At 39.5% G+C, this 24620-nt stretch overlaps 1 protein-coding gene and 2 long non-coding RNA genes across 4 annotated transcripts; 2 read left to right on the top strand and 1 right to left on the bottom strand.

Annotated features, from left to right (window-relative positions):
* Positions 1–658: 658 nt before the first annotated feature.
* TARP (TCR gamma alternate reading frame protein) lies at positions 659–21607 on the bottom strand. 2 transcript variants are annotated; one of them, NM_001281911.1, is given in 9 exon segments: positions 659–1113; positions 3230–3268; positions 5207–5254; positions 5542–5646; positions 7967–8296; positions 11308–11356; positions 11358–11363; positions 21083–21375; positions 21521–21607. In NM_001281911.1, coding segments are annotated over 8 exon segments (996 nt in total). In that variant the 5' UTR covers positions 21374–21375; positions 21521–21607; the 3' UTR covers positions 659–985.
* LOC112446378 (uncharacterized) lies at positions 975–7313 on the top strand. Its single transcript, XR_003034344.2, has 2 exons — positions 975–1063; positions 6794–7313. It is a non-coding gene; the product is annotated as an uncharacterized lncRNA (long non-coding RNA).
* Positions 11368–15186, top strand: LOC132345092 (uncharacterized). Its single transcript, XR_009494220.1, has 3 exons — positions 11368–11652; positions 13519–13677; positions 14841–15186. It is a non-coding gene; the product is annotated as an uncharacterized lncRNA (long non-coding RNA).
* Positions 21608–24620: the final 3013 nt, after the last annotated feature.

Here is a 24620-nt window from a genome sequence, read left to right on the forward strand (position 1 = left end):
GGAATCTATTGTTCCTACAGTAGCTTAGGAACTACTGACAGTAGATACTAATGTTGAGAACTTGCATGGACCAGGCATCATGGACTCATCTAATCCTCACACTCCAGGAGACAGGGCTCTGTAACTTCATTACACAGATGAGGAAATGATGACACAGAGAGCTCGAAGGGCTGTCTGAGATCACACAAGTGCTAATACAGACCCAGGGTTCAAACCCAGGCCCTCGACGGCCACAGTCTGCATGCTTCATCCTGCACCCGATGCTCCTCTGGTGTTGGCGCAGGTCTCATCAGGGGTTAACAGGAGGACCTGGAGTCAGGCTTGTGAGACCCTAGCACAGACCTGAGCACACACGGTGCAGGTCATGCTGGGTGTTATACTGTCACTATCCGAATGCCCCAACCCAATGATCCTGCCTCTGGTGACTCTGAAAGAGAAGGAACACGGGCAGCTTTGTTTGGCTCTTGTTGGACCAGCTCCACCAGTCGTCTTGGAGCCGGTGCCCCAGAGAAAGCAGCATAACCACCATCTCAGTGAAAGACCTAGAAATGTGGTGTTGACCGTTATTACAATCAGCGCTGAATTTGATAGCCTGGTTATCATGCTGTTTCTCACCTTGGTTAGATTTCATGAAATTAAAGTACACAGACAAAAGGGGGCTTGTGATTCTTTTGTATTTATTGTGCATGTTATGAAAATCTAAGTATAGAATTCGAGCAGCAAAGCTGACTTCTCCAGGGTGTGTGACAGGGAGAGTCAGGGTCGTGGTCTGGCTGGAGGTGCTGAGGGAGGAGACAGGGAGCTGCCCACTGTATGCACTCAGGAGTTGAAAGGACTTGGGGGTGGGACATTATGACATCATAGATAAATACACATCTGAACTGAGATAACCCAAACCAAAAAGCAAGCAGAGACTTTCTGGGACTGTAGAGGATGAAGGAAAGTTGATCTCTCGGTAGCCCCCCCATTACGAGATCTTCCCGTCTCAGCAGACGCCTGTTCTTCTAAACACACAGGAAATGATGACAACAAAGTAGACTGTGCTCAGGAAGAGGAGTAAGAGGTAGGTGTAATAGGCTGTAGAGGTGTTCATGAGCTGCAGCTGCAGGGTACCTAGGAGAAGTCATTTTGGTTAGTTTCAAGTGTTCTTTTGAGAGGAGAGGACATATTCACGGAAGTGGTCACAATGATTTATTCCTGGTGATCTGCAAAGAAGTGGCACCCCAAACCCAAAGAAAACAGATGCAACCACCATGAGCACCACCACCACCAGAACAACTCAGAATCTAGTTGACAATTCAAGTCAATCAACGACCTCAACTAAATTCAACAGAACCTTCCCAAATATTAAAAAGCAGGGTTGTGTTTTAAAAGAATGAGTCCAAATGGGAAAAATATCTATGATAAATAGCATTTTTTGCACCATCACATCTCTGAGTAACAATAAGAGGTGACGTTTGTTAACCCCTAACCAAATGTCAAACACTTATTCTGAGAGCTTTGCTTGCAAGATTCTAATCTTAGTTAAGTTTTCAAATAACCTACGAGATTATCATTTTCAACCCCTTTTACCAGTAAACTGAGGACAGAGAGAAATAATTTGCTTGGTGTCACACATTTAGAAAGCACCAGAAATCACATTTCAATCCCAGCAACCTGAATCTGAAGAAGGTATTCTTAGCTGCTCTGTAGTCCTGCATTTCCATGTCCAATAAATATCCCAGACATCAAAGTTATGCATAAACAGCAAGTTGAATTGCTGATGTGGAAGCATCTGAGCCATTACATGTTGTGCACCAATGAGATTCCTATGAAGGGGATAAGCCAGGGAAATCTGGTTGTGACACAGTGAGGTGGGTGGAAGGCTTTAGTAAAGAGAACTTTGTACAAAATGGAAGAGAGTGGTTAGTCCAAAATCTCCGAAACCTTAGGAGCTCATGCCTCAGTCACCTGTCTTTCTTAGATGTCTAAACTCGTGCCCGTGATGTTCTAGGATGATTGCACTTACTCTCCTTCAAAGTTTTGCAAGAAATAGATGATGTCAAGAAGCAATTAACAATGATACTGGGCCTGACTTGCTACTCAATGGACTACAAGGCTGAGTTTCTTCCTGTATGTTCTATGCTTTACCTTCATGGAGTCAGAACTCCAGAATCACTAGTATGTGGTGTGGAAAGGATCTCAGGAGGGGACATGCTCATAACTCATGGCCCTGAGTCAGGTCAGATGTTAGCTGAGTTCCAGGCCCCCTGACACACTGGGAACGGAGGAGGGATCAGCAGGACCATTGCCAGCTCTTCTAAATTCACTGAGACCCTTCATGTAGGGAGAAGGGGCCACCAACTAGTACTCATCCTGTGCCAGCTAAATGGATACCCTGTGGGAGACATTCCACATAGGTGACCTTATCTCTGTAATAACTGAGTTGGGTGCAACTGTTCCCAGTTGGCAGAAGAGGGCACTATTGCCCAGAAATAGAAGTAATTACCCACCTTCGTGCAACTAATAATAAAAGAACCGGGGTTAAAGTGCTGTCTGGGATAGTTGGAAATCCACGCACTTATACCCTGCCCATGGGTCCACCCTGTCTCAGGGCCTCGGTTTTAGGATTCTTGCTCTATATCTTAGAGATGGAATAGAGAACTGAGGAAGTGTCTGAACCATGGATTCAGATGGCCTTTGTTGAATCCTCATATCTAGCTATGGAGCTTGGTACAAGGGATTTAAGTAATTTTGGCTAATGGCCCTCATTGAAAAATTATGGGAAAATGTTACACCACCTCATAGGAGTGTTATGATGAAAAAAAAATATGCACATAAGATCCAGCACAACACCTTATGTATATCAAGCTCTCAGCAAGTGTCAGTTCATGTATCAGTTACCAGCAAGGGCTAAAACTCAAAAATACTCTAGAAGCAACTTGATATCAAGTTTCTGCAATTATTACAAACAAAATCTACACAACTGGGCAAAGCCCACTGTTGAAATAATTTGGAGCCTATCAGTTCATCCTCTCATTTAGAGTCATCTTACACCAAAACCAGCATTTAATGTGTTAAGATGACTCTTCGGGAACGATGGATTTACTTAAAATATGCAGTCTATTCTGCAATATCCAGACATTTTGGTTTTTTTCTACCTTGTATCAAGGAAGTCCAAAAGTTAAGTTTATCCAGAGGGAAAAGAGTGCTGTAACATGACACAAAGGCAGACAAAGACAGAACTTACTGCTTTCACCTTCCAGACATGCCTTTGTAGAATTAGTATCTAGAAGAAAGGAGAGCAGGTATTAATCAATTGTATTGTCAGTCATTCATAAATATTATTAGACAGTGGCACATATGTGGTTAACTATGTGTGCGTTAATATGCATGTATATAAATAGAAGATCTGCTAACACAGACAGGAGAGATACTCTGATTAAATGTATGAACACCACAGTTTCAGGAATAATTGACTTTTTCTTAACATTAACCAAGGAAGTTCAAGAGGTAATTGATAGGTAAAAATTCATGCTTTCTGCTGCTGCTGCTAAGTTGCTTCAGTCATGTCTGACTCTGTGCGACCCCATAGACGGCAGCCCACCAGGCTCCCCCGTCCCTGGGATTCTCCAGGCAAGAACACTAGAGTGGATTGCCATTTCCTTCTCCAATGCATGAAAGTGAAAAGTGGAAGTGAAGTCGCTCAGTCATGTCTGACTCATGCTTTCTAAAATATATATATATATATATATATATATATATATATATATATGTATACAATAACTTTTCTACTATGCTTGACAAAGGCTTGATAAAGAACATCCAAAAAAAAAAGAAGAGATGGAGAAATTGGAAAACATAAACTAAATGAAACGGGGGCACTGAATATGAAATACAATAAGTGAAACAAACTAGATAAACGTAAAAGATCCTCATATAGTCCAGTTGCTTTTAAACACGCTTGCTTTTTAGAAACATATCTGGAACTCTGACAAAATAAAGCAGTACCTGGGCATTTGCACTTTTCAAAAAATTTCAAGTTAATTCTAATACACATCTGGATTTTAAAAAGTGTTTACAGGTTTTTCTATTAAACGGTAGTTTTGGTGATATAGAATTCTATTATTTTTCTGTTGACCAGTCATGAATCAACGGTATTAAGTGAGTACTAGTTAATGTTAGTGTTAGTCACTCAGTCGTGTCTGACTCTTTGCGACCCCATGGACTGTATAGCCTGCCATATTCCTCCGTCCATAGGATTTTCCAGGCAAGAACCCTGGAGTGGGTTGCCATTTCATAATCACAATAGTGAAAGATGCTTATGAGTTTTCACAATCAATAGCCAAACAAAAAGTAAAAGAGAATTACAATAGCAAGCCATAATGGGAACATGATTAACCTAACGACATAAAACAATTACATACAGTTTGGGGGGTCAAGCAGAGTGACATGGTAAATGGGAGTGCATACATGCACATGTTTTCATCTGCCCAGCCAATCTGAATTATGACATTTTGATTTCATTTGTTTGACTTAGTTTGAATAGGATGCTAGATTTCTAATTAAAAAAAAGTAGATATGCAACAAGAAACAGATGTTTACTATTTAGCACAAGGAGCTATAGTCACTATCTTGTAATAACCTATAACAGAAAATAATTTCAAAAGTGATATATGTGTATAAGTGACAAAAAATTCTACTTTTAGAAATTTGGTAATGTTTATCTTTGTCAGTTTTTCTAAATGGCCTTTGGATATCTAATAACAATGTATGATGTACAAAATGTTAGATATATTTGTATAGGATATGAGATTAAGATAAATTAATATAAATAGAAATCTATTATATTTAAATTATTAATGACATCATTCAAGATGCTCCCATTTTTATTTTTTCTGCGCTTTGACAAAATATTCTCAGAGAAATGTTAATATGTCTCATTATGATTATATGTTTTTTTCTTTTCCCTTATATTTCTCCTGATTTTTGCTTTAGGTATCTTTGTTTCTTTGTTGTTAGGTGTATGATGTCTATTTCCTTGTGAATTGAACCTGTTTTTGGTATCATTTTTTTTGAATTGTAGTTGTTTTTTGAATTGCATCATTCAAAATATTCATCTCTGTTACATTTAAAAATAAATAAATAACATTTTTGAGAAAGGTATTGATCAGGAAGGGAAAAAGTGCTATAGGATGTCTTAAAGGCAAACATAAGCAAAACTTACCACTTCCATCTTTCAGACAAGCTTTTTTAGAACCAGTACCTGTAAGTTCTGAAAGAAAGGAAGCAAGTATTAATCAATTGTCCACACCCATTAGTTTACAGTGAGTGCATATGTATGTATAATATGGTGTCTGTGTATATATACATACACATATGTATATAATCTATAGACAGATGACAGCAGACATGATCAGTAAAACTATAACAATGATGAGCCCCACAATTTCAGATAATTGGTCTTTTCCACTTTAAAACAGAGAGGTTCAAAAGATAAATAGATCAGGAAGAAAGAAAGACTAAAACATGACATAAAGATAAATCTGTACAAAAACTTACTGCTTTCATCGGTCAAACAATCATTTGGAGGCTCAGTAGTAGGAGGCTCAGTAGTAGGAGGCTTAGTAGTAGGAGGCTCAGTAGTAGGGACAAGTGAGGTGACAACTACAAGAAATGAGAACAAGTATTAATGAATTATCTGTGCCCATTATTTGATACTGTGAGTATGTTTCAGCAGTAAAGAATCCACCTGCAGGGGAGTAGTCACAGGAGACACAGGTTTGGTGCCTGGGTCAGGAAGATCCCCTGGAGGAGGGCACAGCAACCCATTCTGATAGTCTTGCCTGGAGACCCCCATGGACAGAGAAGCCCGGTGGGCTACAGTCCATGGGGTTGCAAAGATTTGGACACGACTGAAGCGACTTCGCACACATGCACATATGTTTACAGGTGTATGTATATTGCAATATATATATATATGTGTAATATACATATATTCCCTTGCTGCTGCTAAGTTGCTTCAGTCGTGTCCGACCCTGTGCGACCCCATACACGGCAGCCCACCAGGCTCCCCGTCCCTGGGATTCTCCAGGCAAGAACACTGGAGTGGGTTATATATTCCCTTACAATTACTTTATTCACTAAAAGATAAACAAACCTCTTATTAACATGCATTGGTTGAGGCAGAAACAATAAAGTAATAAAGTTTTATAATAAACTCTATGTGTTTATTATAAGTTCTCTTTCTCAGTGAAGCTTGGTCAAAAACTAGAACCAGATTAGATTTATTTCTCTGTAAAATCATTTCATTAATATGTACTTCATGTTATATTCTTAGCTTTTATCAAAAACAAAACAATTTTAAGAAACAGCATTGGAAATTTGCTATAGAATAGCATTAACCAAAATGCCATCATTAGCTTTACAGCCATTAGAAACCCTTGGAATGCATTTGTTTCAGAATTGTGTTCAGGTAAAACACATTATGAACTGGAATATCTCTCTAATATGGTAACTGTCACAATGAAACTTATATACTTATTTTTTTCTCATCACACACAAAAATTATAACCTAGTACTTTTAGTGTCCTTAAGTAGGACACTTAAAGCCATGATTACATTACACTGCAAATTTGCTTCTTTTCTATTAGAATAAAAATTAAGATTTAGAGCTATTTTTGTAATTTTATTTTTAATTAGTTTTAGAAGAGGATATAAATGGATATTATAAATATATGAATAAGTACAGCCGTGTCATATTTTGGAAAGCAAGTGTTTTCTCTGATGTTATTTCATTTGTTCTTCATTGCAGCCCCAGGACAAAACCAAGTGTTCAAACCTGATTAGATTATTGGATAAACTAAGAATCAGAGAAGATAAAGACTTACTTCAGAAATTCAGACTGGTGCATAGCAAACATCTATGCACATTTTATGTGCTTGGTTCCCACTGCTTTAAAAAGGTTTCCTAACCACAGGTAAAAATACAAAATGATTCCTTCTGATGGGCACTTTGGAGCCTTTGGTCTGTTAGGTGAACATGCAGGACATTAAATCCTGAGTCCAGGGAGTACAGGACCACTGCCAGGGCCGAGGCACATCCCAGCTCTCTGCCCACACTGCATGGACATGTCCAGCATCTGCTCACAGGGGCTGCTTTGAGATGTCATGCCTGGATCACAGGTGACCCTAAGTCATCAAGGAAAGTGTGTATATTCTCTTGACTGTAATGCATCCTCCTTGGGCAGTAATTCACCCCAGTGTGTCCATCCGTACATCCCTCCAGACCTGGCATGTGCTAGGGCTGCAATAAAACTATCTTGAAAGACCTTTTCTAATAGCAAGAAATGCATTCATTAAGTAGAATGGGAGTAAGTTTGTACACTTTAGCATCACCAATCTTTGATTACAAATTTTATCTTATAGGGGTATGTAAAATACAAATTTCAAAAATCTAAGCCCTTAAAAAACCACCTGGTCAAATTATTCTTTTGCTGAGCTGAAATTTGGCTCCCTTATACAAAGACCATTTTGTCATTTAATAACTCATTGCTTTGGAATTGTAAAGGAGAACTGAATTGAGAATGACTTTGCCTGCTGAAGGACATTCCTGAAAGATGTAGAAGTGTTGTTATTTCCTGACCAACCAAGATCCCCAACAGTGAAGATCTGTTGTGTGCTAAGTTGCTCGATGCTTTCACATATGTTGTTTCGTTTAATCCATACAACAACTCTAACACTTAAACACCATATGATCTTAATATTTTGGAAGATGAAACTGAGGGTGAGAGAAGTAAAATTTTTTCTTTTCTATGTTTCAAAGCCTATCCTATTTTAATCATATGGGGAGATAGCTACCATTAAATGAAACATCATTTTATCAAGACGTATTTGTTTGTTTTTCATTAACACTTAGCCGGAAAGGTGGGTATTACCTTTGAAAAACAGTATTTTGGGAGGTTATATTTACATTTATATTCACTTACCTTCTTTTATTGAAGGAAAAATAATCTCTTGATCAATTCCTCCTATATTTTTCTTGTGTTTGACAACACATACATGTTGTTTATCCATGGAGTTTTCGGTCACGGTCAGCCAGCTGAACTTCATGTAGGTGTCCTTGGTCTTCATGGTATTTCCCTGCTGGGATGGCAGAGCTCTTTTGTCATTTTTTGCTCTCCAAGAAACTGTAATAACATCAGGGAAAAATTTCTCCAGGAGACAAAGATATGTTCCAGCATTATCATGGTTGATTTCAGCAATTGAAGGAAGAAAAACAGTGGGCTTGGGGGAAGTGTCTGCCTCGAGGTTTCTCTCTGTAGGGGAATATGGAATAGTAATGAAAAAGAATGGTTAAAGAAACACCAACATGTTGTGGCTTGGAAAAACCTAGTGAGTAGTAAAAGAACAGAAGGCTACTGCTCACTATGGCCTTTCATCCACAGTATGTTGTTCGGTGCTTGCTGCTAAGTCGATTCAGTCATGTCTGACTCTGTGCGACCCCAGAGATGACAGTCCACCAGGCTCCCCGGTCCCTGGGATTCTCCAGGCAAGAACACTGGAGTGGGTTGCCATTTCCTTCTCCAATGCATGAAAGTGAACAGTGAAAGTGAACTCGCTCAGTTGTGTCCGACTCTCAGCGACCCCATGGACTGCAGTCTACCAGGCTCCTCGGTCCATGGGATATTCCAGGCAAGAGTACTGGAGTGGGGTGCCATTGCCTTCTCCTGTTAGGTGCTTAGTACTGTTCTATTTTTAATGGCAAGAGAAGTTCAAGACTTCATGGGACTTGCCCAAAGTCACAGGTGCTAAGTAGCAGAGCTGGATTATAACTTGACCTTCACTTTTTCTCCATATGTAGAGATGAGGTGCATCTTGTGTGCCTGCCAAGTCGCTTCAGTCGAATCTGACTCTTTATGACCTAATGACTATAGCCTGCCAGTCTCCTCTGTCCATGGGATTATGACTTTTAAATATCCCATATAAATACCCCACATCAAGACTTCCAACATTCATGAACATGTTTATTGATTGAATCCATGCTTCCTACAGTGGAAATGTGGAGTCCCAATCACTGGACTGCCAGGGAAGTCCCCAGTTATCTTTTCAAAAATCTCTTTTGTTCTATAATACTGGAGCCTGTTTTGAAGTAGATGGGTGGGTGGTGGGATTAGGGGAGGCGGGGGCAATTGGGTATGATGGTTTCTGTATTGGTGAAAATCTTTGCTAGCTTCTAAACTACTTCCCTTTCCCATCCTGTGTTTTGCAATTTATGCTCTTTGTCCAAATAACACATTCTCATATTCTGCAACTCTGTGGAATCTCACTCTTCATTTAACTGATTCTGGAATGAATCATAAAAATAAATACCCAGAGAAAATTTATTGGTTTTGCAAAGCAATATAGTTACTTTTGAGAATGGGAATCAACACCCATGTGTACTTGACACGTGTACTGTGAAGTTGAACTTTGAGCTCTAGATGTGGATCCCATGCCCGATTCTGAAGTGAGGAAATTCTCTTTATTTCTAATTTTATATGACCTCTCAATTTTATACCTGAACCACTCCAGATTTGTAGAGTAGAGCAGCATGTTATTTATAGTGCCTTGATTGTATAACGGTACTTCCAAAACTTCTATTAAAAATGTATTATTAATCCCAAACTCCTAATTTGGGATTAGCAGATACACACTACTGTATATAAAATAGATAAACAATAAGAACCTACTATGTAGAACAGAGAAGTATATTAAATATCTTGCAATAACCTTTAATCAGAGAAGGCAATGGCACCCCACTCCAGTACTCTTGCCTGGAGAATCCCATGGATGGAGGAGCCTGGTAGGCTGCAGTCCATGGGGTCGCTAAGAGTCAGGCATGACTGAGCGACTTCACTTTCACTTTTCACTTTCATGCATTGGAGAAGGAAATGGCAACCCACTCCAGTGTTCTTGCCTGGAGAATCTCAGGGACGGGGAAGCCTGGTGGGCTGCTGTCTCTGGGGTCGCACAGAGTCGGACACAACTGAAGCGAAATAGCAGCAGCAGCAATAACCTTTAATGGAAAAGAATCTGAAAAATAATACACACACACAAAAAAACTGAATCACTTTGCTGTATACCTGAAAATAACCCAACGTTGTGAACGAACTATACTTTCATGTAAAAAAATTTTTTTTTATTATTACAAACTAAATATTTGAAGCTCTTTCACACTTAAATAAGAATTTTTAATTCATGAGATTTCTATCTATATTTAATTGACTTCACTTCTTGATCATTTTCTTTATAAATTAAAACTTTTTTCTGATAAGTATGAGCATGAAGCCCAAGCTTACTGGTTATATATTTTAGAGCCAATAAATGTTGTTGTTAGAAATGATATCAATTAAATTAAAGGATTAAGATTTAAAGCACATAGAAAAATAGGACATATAAAAAATAAACATATTTTAATCTCATTTTTTCTTGCCATGTACCAAAGTCTGCTAAAGAGAAACAGATACCTTCCAATTCAATTTATGTGTGTGAGGGAACCATAAGATAACTTTCCATTTGTTAATAGTACAGCTGCATCCCCTGAAGAATTTCAATTCATCAACAGTTAGGCTACCAACACTCTGCCTCTTGGATGCAATTTTCCCTTTACATTTGAATAAACAGCTATGCAACACATATGACGTGTTAGCCAACAAAACGTACGGTGCTCACTCGTGTCCAGCTTTTTGCAACCCTATGGTCTGTAGCCCGCCTGGCTCCTCTGTCCACGGGCTTATCCAGACAGAAATACTCATGCATTAGACAACATGCTAAATACTTCATCACACAGTCTCATTTAATTCTCATACACCCCCTGCTGGATAATACCGTTATACTATTTTACAGATTAGGAGACTGAGTCCAGAGAATAACGTCCATGTTCATATACATAGTTACTGGTGGATCGGAAATTCGAGGTCAGCCTGACTCCAAAGCCCACTTTCTTTGGAAATGCCCCTTCAGCATCAGGAAAGGAGACATGTTAACTCATAAAACTTACCTGTAATGACAAACTTCAACCCTGGGCCAAATACTTTCATGATGATTATGTACATTATACATGAGCCCTTCATAGAAGTCCACACAGACACGAAGCCAAATTTTTTATAATATTTGTACAGTGTTGTCTATGCTGTCCTCTACTATGTGAATTTGTTGTAAAATCTCTCCTAAATCTCTACATCTAATTCCCATCCACTTTCATTTTTGGTAAATATAATTCCTATTTAATTATTTCTTACCTTCCCTCTATTACCTTGAAAAAAAATTATATTCTTCTGATACTTACCTGTGACAATGAGTTTTGCTCCAACATTGAAGTTTTTTATGTAATTATTCCACAGTGATTCAAGTCATATCAAAAACTTTAGACTAATTAGCTTCTCTGATTTCTTCAAATTCTAGTAGAACTATGATGACTTGGAATTCAAGACACTAGACTTCTGGTCCTGGTTCATTTCGCTCCTAACAAGCTCTGTGGTTGAGCAAATCAAGTAAACTAACGCCTTGGGTACCTTATTTATTTGAAAATGACCATGCTACTGTTAAGTCAAATGAACATCCTTATTAGTGTTTTGGTGAGCTCAAAATGAAACAAGATCTGAAAAGTCATTTGCATAAAAATTATATAGAGGTAAGAGATTGTAAATATTACTATATTATCATGATATTATTATTAGTATTTTTATTTGTGATAATTGTGTGGTCCAGCATGACATTTTAATATCATGGGAGCAAATCTTGCCTATCTGATGGGAATTCAGTATCTGGGGTTTACAAGTAGATCCATAGCAACTGATGACTTGTTTGCATTCCTCTGTGTTTTGATATGTCTGGGATTCTCCAAGCCTGTATCACAGCTTTTCACACACCCAGTTAGTAGGCAGTCATTTGTTCCATCGTATTTGCTGCATTTCCAGGGTGAACAAAATCTAAGGGAACATTGGCTAAAGCCTAATGTATGCAGCCAGTATATGGAACGTCACTTCTGCTGTCCACAACAAATGGCTTTTTCCCCAACAACAGCGCAATCTATGGGTATCTCAAGATTTTACCAGAAATTTCAGCTTCAAAAAATCTATCCAGTTCATGCCCAAAGTTCAGCTTGCAGCTCCAGGTATGGGCCTTATGACAAATGACCACAAAAATGGCAGGATGCCTGGTACTCAAATTCTCCTTTGTTAAGTTGGATTGCTTCATTACCTGCCTCATCTTATCAGCTGAAGGTCACCATTCATGAATGACATTACATTTTGGTGCCCATTGCATTGATGCATAAACATATTTGTTTGAAGACCATTTCTTCCATTTTATAAACTGGATATTGAAGGCAGTGTCCCCTTTTTACTTCATTTTCCTACTAAAGACTTCCACATGGAAGTTCTTTTTTTAATTTTGTGGTGGGAAAACATTTGAAAATTTGGTGTGCTTATTTTAGTCGGTTAATATAGGGTATCTATTCCACCACATTTTTTTCTTGCTTTATTATTTCTTATTTTTTAATTCACTTCTTTTGGATTGAGATAGAACTGACACATATTCTGAATGTTTAATAAATGCACATTCATGTGACTTCCATGATGTTTGTGAGGGAAAGAGACGTCATTTCAGTGCTATGATTAAAAGCAAGAGCATTGTTTTCACATGTGAGCAGCAATACAAAGTATGAGCTATTACTAATAGTTACAGAATCCAGGTCAGACTACAGAAGGGTAAATATTCAGGATATAAAGATGTGACTTAATGTTTCAAATATCACATAATGATCCAGTCCTCTTACTTTGACAAGTCTCTACTGGATCCCAAAGTTTGCCACAGTAGCTAGTCATGTGACTTTAGGCAAGTAACTAAACTTCTCTAAACCTCAGTTTCTTTATCTATAAAATGGGAATGACAGGATTACTGGTGAGGAACGTATAAGGCATTGAAACTACATATCATGGTGTCTGCTGCTAAGTCACTCCAGTCGTGTCCGACTCTGTGGGACCCCATAGACGGCAGCCCACCAGGCTCCCCCGTCCCTGGGATTCTCCAGGCAAGAACACTGGAGTGGGTTGCCATTTCCTTCTCCAATGCGTGAAAGTGGAAAGTGAAAGTGAAGTCACTCAGTTGTGTCCGACTCTTCGAGACCCCATGGACTGCAGCCCACTGGGCTCCTCCGTCTATGGGATTTTCCAGGCCAAGAGTACTGGAGTGGGGTGCCATTGCCTTCTCCGATCATGATGTCTATCCTTCAGTAAATATTAATTAACATTAAAATTCTCTTTAATGGCATGTTTTGAGGCCATTTCATCAAAATCTTCCACCAAACAAAAGGTATGTTTTTTATAAGCAATAACTATTACACCAAGCTCAACAATCCAAGACGTCCTACTTCTCCAGCCATGGACCATAGAAGACAGGTCTCAGTTAAGCCAGAATCTAGAATGCTTTTCCACTAGAATAGAAGCTGTTTGGTGTTGAGACTTGTTCTGTGTCTTGTTCGCCCTTCTGTCTGCAGCTCCCAGCACAGAAACTGTCCTCAATAAATATTTGCTGAGAGAATGAAAGAGCAAAGGAGAATGCCCAGCCATGAAGACACTTTCATGAACTTTGGAGCTGAAATGGCTCATTGAGCTCACAAACTGGTCCATGTCCAGACAATTCCACAAGAGATGAGGTAGTTTAAATTTCAAATAACCTCAGCCTCCTTCTAAGAAGCTAGAGTAATAAGAAGTGAGATTTATCAATGTTTTATAATCATTTACTGTAAGAATTTTCTTGCACTGCTCTTAGGGATGAGATGAAAATCAGTAATACTGGTTTTGCAGGAGATTCAGGAGCACAGTATTTTATCTCAAAATATAGAGAAGAGATAGTAAGAAAAGTGTTTCTCACTTAATAGACTGCCTACAAGAAAAGGAACTTGAACTAATAACTTATACCAATGTGATGATATAATATGCTATTTATGTTAGAATATAGAAAGATAAACGAAGCAATAAGACAGACATGGTCTTCAGAATACTTTACTATCTAGCCTGAGTCTATTTTGTGTGTGTTTTCTAGAACAAATTTCAACTGCTTACAAGCAGGGACAAGAATAAACCATTTACAAGGTGATTTAGTTTCCATATACTGTGACCAATAGCTGTAAAACTACTGTTTAGATGCTGAGGCCAAGAATGTGGCAGCCACATCAGGGAGAGCCCAGGTTGTTTCTACAAAGCATCTCTCAGTATTTTATGACTACAGTAAGAATAGAAAAATGATACTTACCAGGAGGAGTTACTATGATGTTAGCTCCTTCTCCAAATATCTTCCTCCAGCCTGAGCTGTCACAATGGTAAAAGCTCCTACAATAATCCAGCCTTTTTCTACCTTTATAAAGTGACTAGAAGTCAAAAACTTCATCCTGGCAGTTTGATCTGAATTCTTTTGGAAGTCCTTGGATATAGGTTTCACAGCATCCAATGTTTTATAAGTTTTCCTCTGATTTGTTGTTATTATTCAGTCACTAGGATGTGTTTGACTCCTTTGCAACCCCTTGGACTGTAGCCCGCCATGGGATTTCCCAGGGCAGAATACTGGAGTGGGTTGCCATTTCCTTCTCCAGGGAATCTTCCTGACTCAGGGATCCACTGGGGAAGCCACTTTCCTCAGATAAATGGGCCCAAATATCTGCTTTCCAAAGAGTAGTAATCACTAAAATCACTGATGAAAGATGAAAAGGATAAAAACAGGAAAGAACACACCACTGACACCAGCTGGTTACCCACCTGGGTTTCTAAATTTCCAGGAATGGTATTCAAAGGATCAAGACTTTTTTTTTTTTATTTCCAGGTGTTCAGTTCTGTAGAAACTGCTCAGAGTTTGCATCAGTTGAAAGGCAATTCTCTTTTCACAAACACCAGGGCTGTTTAGTGATTTGGGAATGTATTGCTAAAAGGAGGAAAACCTTCAGTAACTGAAAATGCAAATACCCCATCCGCCATCACACGTGGACTTGAGAAATGTGAACAAACGCTCCATTCATTGGGCAGCACAATTCTTTACCAAGGTAAAGGGAAATGAGAAAATAAGTCCTATGATGGCTTATTTAATATTATTTTTCCTAGGATAAAGGAAGAAATTTGCAGAATTCTCTCCGTTGAAATAAAACTTTCTTTCAACTAACACTTGAAAACAATATCCATTTCTCTGATAGTCAAAAGAAGTCCCTTTGTGGCTATTCTGTAATTTCAAGCCACTCATCTTGGGGCAAGGGGAAAGAAATTGCCAGGAGCAGCTGAGTACTCCTGTGAGCACAGATGAGCTGTCCACCTGCCAGGACGAGACAGGACAGGCTCTTACTGCCTCCATGTCTACTCCAGATGCACTTGTTCACGATCTCAGTCCCGTGAGCAATCAGTTCCTCTGCCCCAAGGATGAAAGTAAGAGGGTCATGTTGGGTAACTGTCCATTCACAGGAGCTCAGCTCACAGTCCCAACACAATGGGAGGGGATGAGAGATTCAGATGCCAATTATATTTAGATAGATTGTTTTTTTTTAATTGAGAGTTCATGGGAATTTCCTGGCAGTACAGTGGTTAGGACTCTGCACTTTTACTGCTTTTACTGGGCTCAATCTCTGGTTGGGGAAATAAGATCTCATGATCCACAGAATGTCCACAGAAAAAACTGAGAATTCTTTTTTTTTAAATTTTATTTTATATGTTTACAGAAAAAATTGGGAATTCTAAGTCATTAGTACTTCGGGCTGTCATATACCCTTTGCATCTATTGTAGTCATGAATGATGTCCCCTCAGTTCCTTTCTTAAAACTTGTCCTGTGATTTTCCTTATTCCAAGACCATGAGCAGAATTATCGGGAGCTTTAGGAATTGTTTGTTGTTCAAAATACATGAAAGATTTAAGCAATAAAATGCAAAAGAGTAACTAAAGAGTTATGCAATTAATAAGTTTTATTAAATATAAGCACAGTAAGAAGAAAGAGTATAAGGTTTTACTAAAGGGCATAAAATTAAACCTGCATAAATGGAGAGACAGATGATATTCACAAAGGAAAAGCTCAATGTAATAAACATGCAAACTCTTCTTAAACTCATGTGTATAGATAGACTAATTCCAATGAGACTTAAGGTAACATTTTATTTTTTTGTTCCATGTTGTAAAGATTGGGGCTGAGCTAGTTATGTTTACTTTAAATTGATATAAAATGTAAATATAAAATAATTTTAAAATTTTTATTAAAATAATGATTTTAAATAACTAATTTGGCATAGCAGCTCTTAACCCTTATTGCAAAGTTACTGACATAACATGATAATGGAGTAAGAATACTGAGACACGAATAAAACACAAATCCTCCAAGTATATGTTAATATAAAAATATAATTAAGGCATTTTTAATTGTAGGGAAATGATAGATTGTCTTAAAATTAGTTATGAACTATTAATTATATGTTGGAAGAAAAAATAGCTCTCTATCAAATACCATAAAGGTTAGGTTTGTATTAAAAGGCATCTAAAGTGTGAGTTATAAAGAACAATGAATGAAGGTCACTCAGTTGGGTCTGACTCTTGCGACCCCATGGACTGTAGCACACGAGGTTCCTCTGTCTATAGGATTCTCCAGGCAAGAATACTGAAGTGGGTTGCCATTTCCTTCTCCAGGGGATCTTCCTGACCTAGGAATCAAACCTGAGTCTCTTGCATTGCAGGCAGATTCTTGACTGAGCTATGAGTAGGGGACTAACTGAGTCCTCCGGCAGAAAATCTTGCAATGTGAAGAGCACAGGAGACACCTTTACTTAATGTTTAACTTTTAAGAAGGAGAAATTTGGAGAATTTTTTTCTCTTTTTTTTAAAATTGAAGCATAGTTGATTTACAATTTGTGCCAATCTCCGCTGTATAGCAAAGTGACTCGGTTTTACACGTATATATGTTCTTTTTTTTTCAACATTGTTTTCCATTATGATTCATCCCAGGATATTAGATGTAGTTCCTGGTGCAATACAGTAGGATCCTGTTGCTTATCGATTCTAAATGTAATAGTTTACATCTGCCAACTCCAACGGAGAAGGCAATGGCAACCCACTGCAGTACTCTTGCCTGGAAAATCCCCTGGGCGGAGGAGCCTGGTAGGCTGCAGCCCTTGGGTGCGAAGAGTCGGACACGACTGAGCGACTTCACTTTCATTTTCCCTTTCCACTTTCATGCATTGGAGAAGGAAATGGCAACCCACTCCAGTGTTCTTGCTTGGAGAATCCCAGGGACGAGGGAGCCTGGTGGGCTGCGGTCTATGGGGTCGCACAGAATCAGACACTACTGAAGCAACTTAGCAGCAGCAGCAGCAGCCAACTCCAAATTCCTAGTCCATCCCTCTTCTCCTCTTCCTCCCTGTTGGCAACCACGAGTCTGATCTCTATGTCTATGAGTCTGTTTCTGTTTCAAAGATAGATTTATTTGTGTCATATTTTAGATTCCACATATAAGTAATATCGTATGGTATTTGTCTTTCTTTTTCTGACTTACTTCACTCAGTCTCTAGTTGTATTCATGTTGCTGCAAATTGCAGTGTTTTGTTCTTCTTATGGCTAAGTAGTATTCCACTATAGATATGTACCACATCTTCCTTACCCATTCATCTGTCAATGGATATTTAGGCTGTTTCCATGTTCAGGTTGTTGTGAGTAGTGCTGCTATGAACAGAGGGGTGCAGGCACTATTCAGATGAGTGTTTTGTCCTGGTATATGGCCTGGAGTGGGCTTGCTAGGTCATACGGTAATTCGATTTTTAATTTTCTGAGAGACCTCCATACTGTTTTCCATAGTGGTTGCACCAATTTACATTCCCACTGACAGTGTATTAAGATTCCCTTTTCTTCACACCCTTTGCAGCACGTGTTATTTGCAGACATTTTAATGATAGCCATTCTGACTGGCATGAAGTTACACCTTGTTGTAGATTTGATTTGCATTTCTCTAATAATTAGTGATGTTGGGCATCTTTTCATGTGCCTAGTGGCCATCTGTATGTCTTCTTTGAGGAAATGTCTATTAAGGTGTTCAGCTCACTTTGCCTCTGGGTTGTTTGTTTTTTGTTTTTGTTGTATGATCTGTTCACATATTTTGGAAATTAAGCCCTTGTTGGTCACATCATTTATAAATAGTTTCTCCAATTCTATTGGTTGTCTTTTTTTTTATGGTTTATTTTGATGTGAAAAAGCTTGTAAGTCTGACTAGGTCCCATTTGTTTATTTTTGTTTTTATTTCTATTGCCTTCAGAGACTGACCTAAGAAAACATTGGTATGAGTTATGTCAGAGAATGTTTTGCCTATGCTTTCTTCTAGGAAAGGTATGGTGTCATGTTTTATGTTTAAATCTTTAAGCCATTATGAGTTTATTTTTGTGTATGGGGTGAGAGTGTGTTCTAACTTCATTGATTTATGTGCATCTGTCCAACTTTCCCAGCACCACTTGCTGAAGAGACTTTTCCCCCCTGTTTTTATATTCTTGCTGGAGAACTTGTACTTTTTAGAACATTTCTAGGAATGTATTCATTTCTTCTAGGCAGTCTATTTTCTTGCCATATATTAATTATTTGTAGTAATGAGTTACTGATGTTTGTATTTTGGTGGTATCAGCTGTTAACTTCTTCTAATTTCATGTCTAATTTTGTATCTTTGAGTTCTCTCTCTCTCTCTTTTTTTTTTTTTCCTGATGAGTTTGGCTAAAGGTTTACCAATTTGTTTGTCTTTTCAAATAACCAGCTCTTGGTGTATTGATCTTTTCTATGATGTTTTTAGTCTCTATTTTACTTTACTCTGATTTTTATTCTCTTTCATTTACCTTTGGTTTTATTTGCTCTTTTTCCTAGTTCTTTTAGGTGTAAGATTAGGCTGTTTGTTTGAGGTTTTTCTTGTATCTTGAGGTAGGCTTGTATCACTATAAACTTCTCTCTTAGAACAGCTTTTGCTGTATACCACAGATTTTTTTTGTATGCTGTTTTCCCGTTTTCATTGTCTTCAAGGATTGTTTATTTCCTCTGATTTCTTCAGTCACACCTGGGTTGTGTACAGCATACTGCTTATCCTACATGTGTCTTTGTTTCTCATACATACAGTGTCTCTACCTCTGGCTGTGTCCTTAGAGAAAATGACCCGGATAAACAGAGACAGAGAATGGAAACTGAGGGAGGGATCATAAGGGTTCTGTGAGTACATGGAAAAGTAGTTATCACAAAGTGCAAAGAAAAACAGTGATATAATAATGAGTCAGTAATTGGGGGAGAAATTGGATCTCCACACTAAGATTGCTACCTTACACCCATACACAAAAATTCAAAATAAAGTGGATCAAGGAATCAAAAGGCCAAAACGAAGTCTTAACACCATTGGAAAAGTAGAAATGAAACTATATTTATGCTTCAGGCTTTCCTAAAGCTGCAAATAGTTATAGTATGTGGTTGCTGATACAGTAGAGCAAGCTAAAGCCAGTGCATTTACTATCCAATTCCTTGCTGTCTGCAGTCACTGAACTAAGAAGAATCTGAAGCTTTGACTTGTGGTATGAGACCGTTTTTTGTTTTGTTTTGTTTTTATTCCGAGATTCTGATAGAGAAATGTGATGACCTGGAGAGCAGCAGCACCCAGGATGCAACAAGACAGATGGGGCTTCAGGGTTGGGGATAAGACCATGAACACTATTCTAGTAGGCATTCCTGTGCTAGTGCAGCAAGACTTACAAATCAACTTGAAGAAGAATCACTAGGAGTCTATCAAAAAATGCACATTTTCAGCCTTCGTTCCGTGATTCTGATTCACTCTGTTGAGTGCCACCCAGAACATGCACTTTTATTCCAGTTCAGGTACTTCTGATGCAGGTGGTACGTGGACCACAGTTTGAGAAACACTGTTCTAGAGCTCAGACACTGGTACAGATTTGGAGGAACCATATACACGTGAGCTGACATTTCTGCATTTCAATATCAATTTTGCTTCCTTAAACCTAGCCCAATAAGGCAGCCACAATCCTTGGCTATATAACTTTTCAATTGAAATATATACCATTCTTTGATTGTTCACCCAAAGTGTTCTTTAATTTTAATTATTGAGAAAATTATGATCTGATAAGTCTGATTCTAGTTTGGCACTTGGCCTTGTTAACGGTAGGGAGTGGGGGTAGAAAGAAGCTTTGGCTTTACTTGTTGAAGACAGTTCTGGCTGTGGGCTGAACTTCAACAGAGGGTATAAGTAGAATACAACAACGGGGCTCTCTCGTAGCTCAGTCGGTAAAGAATCTACCTGCAATAATGCAGGAGACCTGGGTTCAATTCCTGGGTCTGGAAGATCCCCTGGAGAAGGAAATAGCAACCCACTCCAATATTCTTGCCTGGAGAATTCTTGCCGTGGACAGAGGAGCCTGGCAAGCTACAGTCCAAGGGGTCTCAAGAGTTGGACACAACTTAGTGACTAAACCACCAACCACCAACACCTAAAACAATCACTTTTCCCCCTACCCTCGTTGATTATGTAAGAGAGATATCAGTTTTTTCCAAAAGATAAATTGGATACCAGCTTGAGGTTCAAGAAGTCCGAGTTTTCATTCCATCATTTCTCAGTCTTCATACTCCTGGATAATAAAGATGCTCTATTCCCAGCCATTTTCTCTGCATAATCATCAGGTGAATGGTTCAGTATTATCTAGCCTTTCCATTTTCCTCTCCTAAATATCTCCCCTCACAGATAATCCTAGGTTCTCTGTCTGTCTTAAAGAGAATATAATATGAACTCTACCAGCTTCTGGGAGAGCTGAGAATATGCTGCCTGCCAGACTGCTTGCCTATAGACTGGAGATGGAGGCCTGTTTTTAGGAAAAACTATGGCTATTGTGGGGAGGTAGAAGGTGGCCATGGAATATAAAGTTTGATTCATGGGCATTGAGTTCAGGGTTTTTCTTTGTTTAGAGTAAAAAGGAATTGGAGGAGGAAGTGAAGCAGCTGCTGATATCAGGGCTGTGATTTGCAGCCACAAGCAAAATTTCCAGTGCAGTGTACAGGAAGTCTGAACCAACGTGCTTATCCCAGATAGCACAGTAGTATATGCCGGAATCACTTGCTTGCAGATTTAGGATTGCAAATGTATACCTCCTCCCTGTGCCCTTATAGACATGGTATTTTGTTCCACTGATTCCTGATTCAAGCACAGCCTTTGAGTTGTAGCTGTCGTAGTATAAAAGGCGTCGGGGGGCCGTCCCCTCCTCATGTTTGTACAAGTGGATATAGGTGGCCCCTTGTGTAAGATCACAAGGGAACGAAGCAGTCTCCCCAGTATTACTAGTGATTAACATCAAGTCGGAAGATACCTGCATGACTGCAATGGGAAAAGCAACAAAAAATAATGAAGAGGAAGCATTAATTTCTTAGTATGACCCTCTTCCCCACAATCCACCACCCCACCCTCCAACATTGCCACAAAATACAGAAAAGTTCCAGGAGCATCCAGGCAGCACACTTACCGGGAGCCAGGACAACCAGAAGCAGTGCTGGGGCCTGCATCCTGCCCCAGCAGTTAGCTAGACTGGGATTCTGAGCAGATGTGACAGGCAGAGAAGTCAGGGAGGATCTCTCTTAAAGACCACCAGGTTGATCCCAGAGCGAGTGGGTGCCGGGGGAGGCCTGGGGAGGAGCCTCACCTCTCTGCACCAACCCTTTCTTGAGGGCCCCCCTGTGGCAGGCTGAGAGCTGCCATCTCCCTCACAGGAGAGGAGAGGCCTGAGCACTGAGAACTCAGAATTGAAAGCAGATGGATCAAATGCGAACTGAGGGGAGGAGAGCCATGGACCAAGCTTGCCTGTTGCCTCGTGGAGTGAGCAGTCCTAAGTGAGCAGTTCAGCATTTCAGTATTTATGCTGCTGCCACAATCTTGTCCGGTGACATCTTTATATTCCTTCCCTGAACTACCTTTCCTTTTACCCCTGTAAGCAAACTTGGAGGCAACAACCAGAGAATCCAATAAGAACTGAACCTGCTTTATTATAAGAAAGTAAGATTGATTATGTCGGTCTACATTTGACTGTCTTTAAAATTAAATGGATGTGTGTTCATGTGTGTGCATGTGTTATAAATCTATTGGAGAGAGGATTCATGTTCATCCTCAAGTAAAAGGCTGCCTCATACAGAGTGTCCAGATTTCATGAAAAAATAAGGAGCTTCACAATAGTTGGAACAAACTAAAAACATATATTTTTTCTGAAATCCAGGGACATGCAAATCAGAACTACAATGAGATATCACCTCACGCATGTCAGAATGGCTATTATTGACAAGGCTAGAAATAACGTGTTGAAGATGGGCAGAAAATAGAACCCTTGTGCACTGTTGTGGGGATGTAAATTGGTGTAGTCGCTATGAAAAACGGTATGGAGTTTCCTCGAAAAGGTTAAAAATGAAACTACCACATGATCCAGCAATTCCACTTCTGAGTGTTTATCCATAGAAAACAAAAACACTAAGAGATGCCTGAACCCCTATGTTCACTGTTTAGAAAAGCCAAGGCACGGAAACAAGCCAAGTGCCCATCAACAGAAGAATCAAGTACCTGTGGTGTGTGTGTATATATATACATATATATGTGCATACAATAATGTGGAAACAGTGTCAGACTTTATTTTTGGGGGCTCCAAAATCACTGCAGATGGTGACTGCAGCCATGAAATTAAAAGACGCTTACTCCTTGGAAGGAAAGTTATGACCAACCTAGATAGCATATTCAAAAGCAGAGACATAACTTTGCCAACAAAGGTCTGTCTAGTCAAGGCTATAGTTTTTCCTGTGGTCATGTGTGGATGTGAGAGTTGGACTGTGAAGAAGGCTGAGCGCTGAAGAATTGATGCTTTTGAACTGTGGTGTTGGAGAAGACTCTTGAGAGTCCCTTGGACTGCAACGAGATCCAACCAGTCCATTCTGAAGGAGATCAGCCCTGGGATTTCTTTGGAAGGAATGATGCTAACGTTGAAACTCCAATACTTTGGCCACCTCATGCGAAGAGTTGACTCATTGGAAAAGACTCTGATGCTGGGAGGGATTGGGGGCAGGAGGAGAAGGGGACGACAGAGAATGAGATGGCTGGATGGCATCACTGTCTCGATGGACATGAGTCTGAGTGAATTCCTGGAGTTTGTGATGGACAGGGAGGCCTGGCGTGCTGCGATTGATGGGGTCGCAAAGAGTCGGACATGACTGAGCGACTGAACTGAACTCAACTGATGTGCATATAATACCATTATGTGGCCACTAATTATGTCATGGGTTTAGACAGCTCTCCCGCCTGCTGTACAGCTCTACTCTTGACCAGTTCTTTCTCTACCATTCTGTTTCTCTACCTCCCTCTGTTAGTCCATCTCTGTGCACAGATCTTCTCAATTTCCGATTGCTACCCCACACCTTTCTTTCCAGCTCTGACTTTCTTCCCTCTCTTTCTCTTTATCTCTCCTCTGTTTTACAATTTCCTTCCTCATCTTTATTTCTGTCACTTTCTGTCTCTCTTCTCGCCCACCTCTACCACCTGTCTTTCCTTTTCTAGTTCTCTATTTATATATCTTATTGATTTGACTTCTCTCTCTCTCCCTCTCCATTTTCTCTCATGATCATCCTAACTACTTTAAATTTTCTGTGATTCCAACATCTGCGATATCTCAGGATTGGCATCTGGTAACTGACGATTCTATGTTACCATGTTGTGATGTTCCTGGTTCTATAAGGTAAGGACTTTGGGATGATATCCTGCGCATTTGGAATATCATGTTATGGACTTCAGGCAGTGTTTAATACTGTGGAGTGTGCTGAGTTTTTTTGTCAGCCGGGCATTGGCCCAGTTGTGGAATGCTCTCGCCGGGCAGGTCCAGATGGTGCAATTTTCAGACTTTGCAGTGCTATTCACACCGCATTGTGTGTACCACCCCGAGTGGTTTCAAATCAAAATTTAAAGAATATGGTTGTGATTACATAGCCATATTTTTATAATGTGGATTTTTAAAACATTTTCCTTAAAGGTATACATCGGTGAAGAATGAAAACTACATCAGAGTCCCACATTTCTGAATAAGGATGACAGTTCATTTTTGTTTATTGTAGCCAGAGTGTCTCCATGTCAGGCATGATTTAATGACAAACCCTAACTTCTGAGGGCGGCAAGGGCAGCAGTCCCGGGAGGTAGTACTGCCCTTGTCTCCACTGGCAGGGAAGACTGAGGTCTTCCTGGAAGACTGGTCCAGGGTCCCACAGCTGGCAGGGGCAGGGCCAGGACTCAGGCGCCCCGTCTGTACCAGCATCCACCCTGGTCCGCACAGGACGGTCGTCTCTCTGGAGGGTGTTGGAGCTTCTGCGATGACAGGTGTGGTCCAGTCACAGCAGTCGGGCTCCACGTGCCTCCAGGTCAGGGCACATTGTTCAGTCCCTTCAAATCATCAAAGGAAACATTTCAACCTCACAAATATGAGCGAATAAACAGTCAGTTGTAAAAGCTGTATTTCTGCTTAATTATTTAACCACAGAAGGAAAAGAGTAGATCTTAAAACTTCATCTCATAAGAAACAAAGATTGTGTATCTACATTCAG

The sequence above is a fragment of the Bos taurus genome, chromosome 4 (assembly GCF_002263795.3).
Source record: "Bos taurus isolate L1 Dominette 01449 registration number 42190680 breed Hereford chromosome 4, ARS-UCD2.0, whole genome shotgun sequence".
Lineage (NCBI taxonomy): Eukaryota > Metazoa > Chordata > Mammalia > Artiodactyla > Bovidae > Bos > Bos taurus.

What these genes read in the sequence shown, in the direction of transcription:
- TARP (XM_003585963.6), bottom strand. Translation starts at nt 21,560, where the DNA reads ATGCAGGCCCCAGCACTGCTTCTGGTTGTCCTGGCTCCCG. An exon ending in TCTGGTTGTCCTGGCTCCCG is followed by an intron (nt 21,376 to 21,520) that starts GTAAGTGTGCTG and finishes TTCCCATTGCAG; the next exon opens with TCATGCAGGTATCTTCCGAC. An exon ending in TTGTCTGAAAGATGGAAGTG is followed by an intron (nt 3,269 to 5,206) that starts GTAAGTTTTGCT and finishes CCTTTCTTCTAG; the next exon opens with ATACTAATTCTACAAAGGCA.